The 1,693-nt window shown below is 41.7% G+C and overlaps 1 protein-coding gene across 1 annotated transcript; it reads left to right on the plus strand.

Moving 5' to 3' along the window:
* The first annotated feature begins 365 nt into the window (after nt 1-365).
* Nucleotides 366-1,337, plus strand: LOC132248660 (olfactory receptor 1052-like). Its single transcript, XM_059722447.1, has one exon. The coding sequence runs from the start codon at nt 477-479 to the stop codon at nt 1,335-1,337; it is 861 nt and encodes a 286-aa protein (XP_059578430.1). The 5' UTR covers nt 366-476.
* Nucleotides 1,338-1,693: the final 356 nt, after the last annotated feature.

Genomic DNA, 1,693 nt, shown 5'->3' on the forward strand with positions numbered 1-1,693 from the left:
AGACTATCATAGTACTCAGCTTGAGAGGAGACTGCTCTGCTTGTCAGGGTGCTTGCATGTTGAGAGGTTTGAATCAGCAAGGATCAGGATTTGGGAGGCAGCTTTGGATACTGGAAAGAGCACTGGACAGAGGCTCAGCAGACCTCAGGTGCAGATTTACTTTGGTTACTGGCCTGCTGTGTGACCATGGGCAAATATCTGCACTTGTCGGTCACTTACTTTCCTGGTTTAAAAATGAAATATTAGTTGTAACAGACCCACATCATCCAAACTAGAATGATCCTAACAATGTCAACCCATGTGATTTATACAATGCTCTTCCCTCCACCCATAATCATACTAACTTTCTCCCAGCAGGTACAAAACAGTGTGGTACATGCAAACCCATAAACACGGCTCTGGACAATCACACCATAGTGAACTACTTCATCCTCCAGGGGCTGACAGATCATGAAGACCTGCAGATTCCCCTCTTCATGCTGTTCCTACTGATTTATATCACCACCCTTCTGGGGAACCTGGGAATGATCCTGTTGATCAGGTACAGTCCCCAGCTTCACACACCTATGTACTTCTTCCTCAGTAACTTGTCTCTTGTTGATCTCTACTATTCTTCAGTTTCTGCTCCAAAGTTGCTGGCTGACATCTTAGGAAATGCCAAAACTATTTCCTATAGCGCCTGTGTTGCCCAGACTTTCCTTTTTTTCTGTTTTTTGACCACAGAAGTGTTCCTGTTGGCTGCGATGGCTTATGACCGCTACGTAGCCATCTGCAACCCACTGCTCTATACTGTGGTTATGAGTAGGAAGCTTTGTGTTCAACTAGTGGCTTGGTCATATCTCGGGGGTCTTTTGAACTCACTGACACACACGTGCAGCTTGTTGAGACTGTCATTCTGTGGACCCAATATCATCAAACATTTCTTTTGTGACCTCCCTCCTTTACTGAAGCTTGCCTGCTCAGATACCCATATCAATGAGATTCTCTTCTTAGTTTTATCAACGGCTATAGGCTCTTTCAGCACATTGATTATCATTATCTCCTATTTGTACATTCTGTTTGCCATCCTAAGGATCCATTCAGCTGAGGGAAGACGCAAAACCTTTTCCACCTGTGCCTCTCACCTGACAGCTGTCATCGTCTTCACAGGGTCTCTTATTTTTAGCTACATTCAGCCCACTTCCAACTACTCACTGGAGCAGGAGAAAGTTTCAGCCGTGTTTTATTCTCTTGTTGTCCCCATGCTGAACCCCCTGATCTACAGTCTGAGGAACAGAGAGGTGAAGGATAACCTAAGGAGGATGATTACCAGGAAAAAAAAAATTCTATTAACTTAATTATCAGAATGAATGTGATAATTTGCTTGGAATAAAAAAGAATTTAATTTATGTCAGTGCCTGGATTCTTCCACTTCATAAATGTTCTTTTGCAAGTATGTGGAGTCCAGAATTGATAATGCTGTAGAGTATGGATGCATTTAAAATATTGGAAAATAAAATATGTGTCTTTGATATGCCCCAGCTACTGTTAGTGACTACAGAATACTCACTTCTAAATTTCTGGTCATCAACATTCATTTCCTATTTTCTTTGTACTGCCACCAGAATGCATTACCACAGAAGGAAACTGAATCCATTAATAATTTTTAAATCAATTTCACAAATACATGAGAGGAGAATATTCCCATTTCACT

This window comes from Alligator mississippiensis, chromosome 2 (assembly GCF_030867095.1).
Source record: "Alligator mississippiensis isolate rAllMis1 chromosome 2, rAllMis1, whole genome shotgun sequence".
Lineage (NCBI taxonomy): Eukaryota > Metazoa > Chordata > Crocodylia > Alligatoridae > Alligator > Alligator mississippiensis.

Excerpts from the sequence above, each read along its gene's own strand:
- LOC132248660 (XM_059722447.1), top strand. The coding sequence starts at position 477 with ATGCTGTTCCTACTGATTTATATCACCACCCTTCTGGGGAACCTGGGA.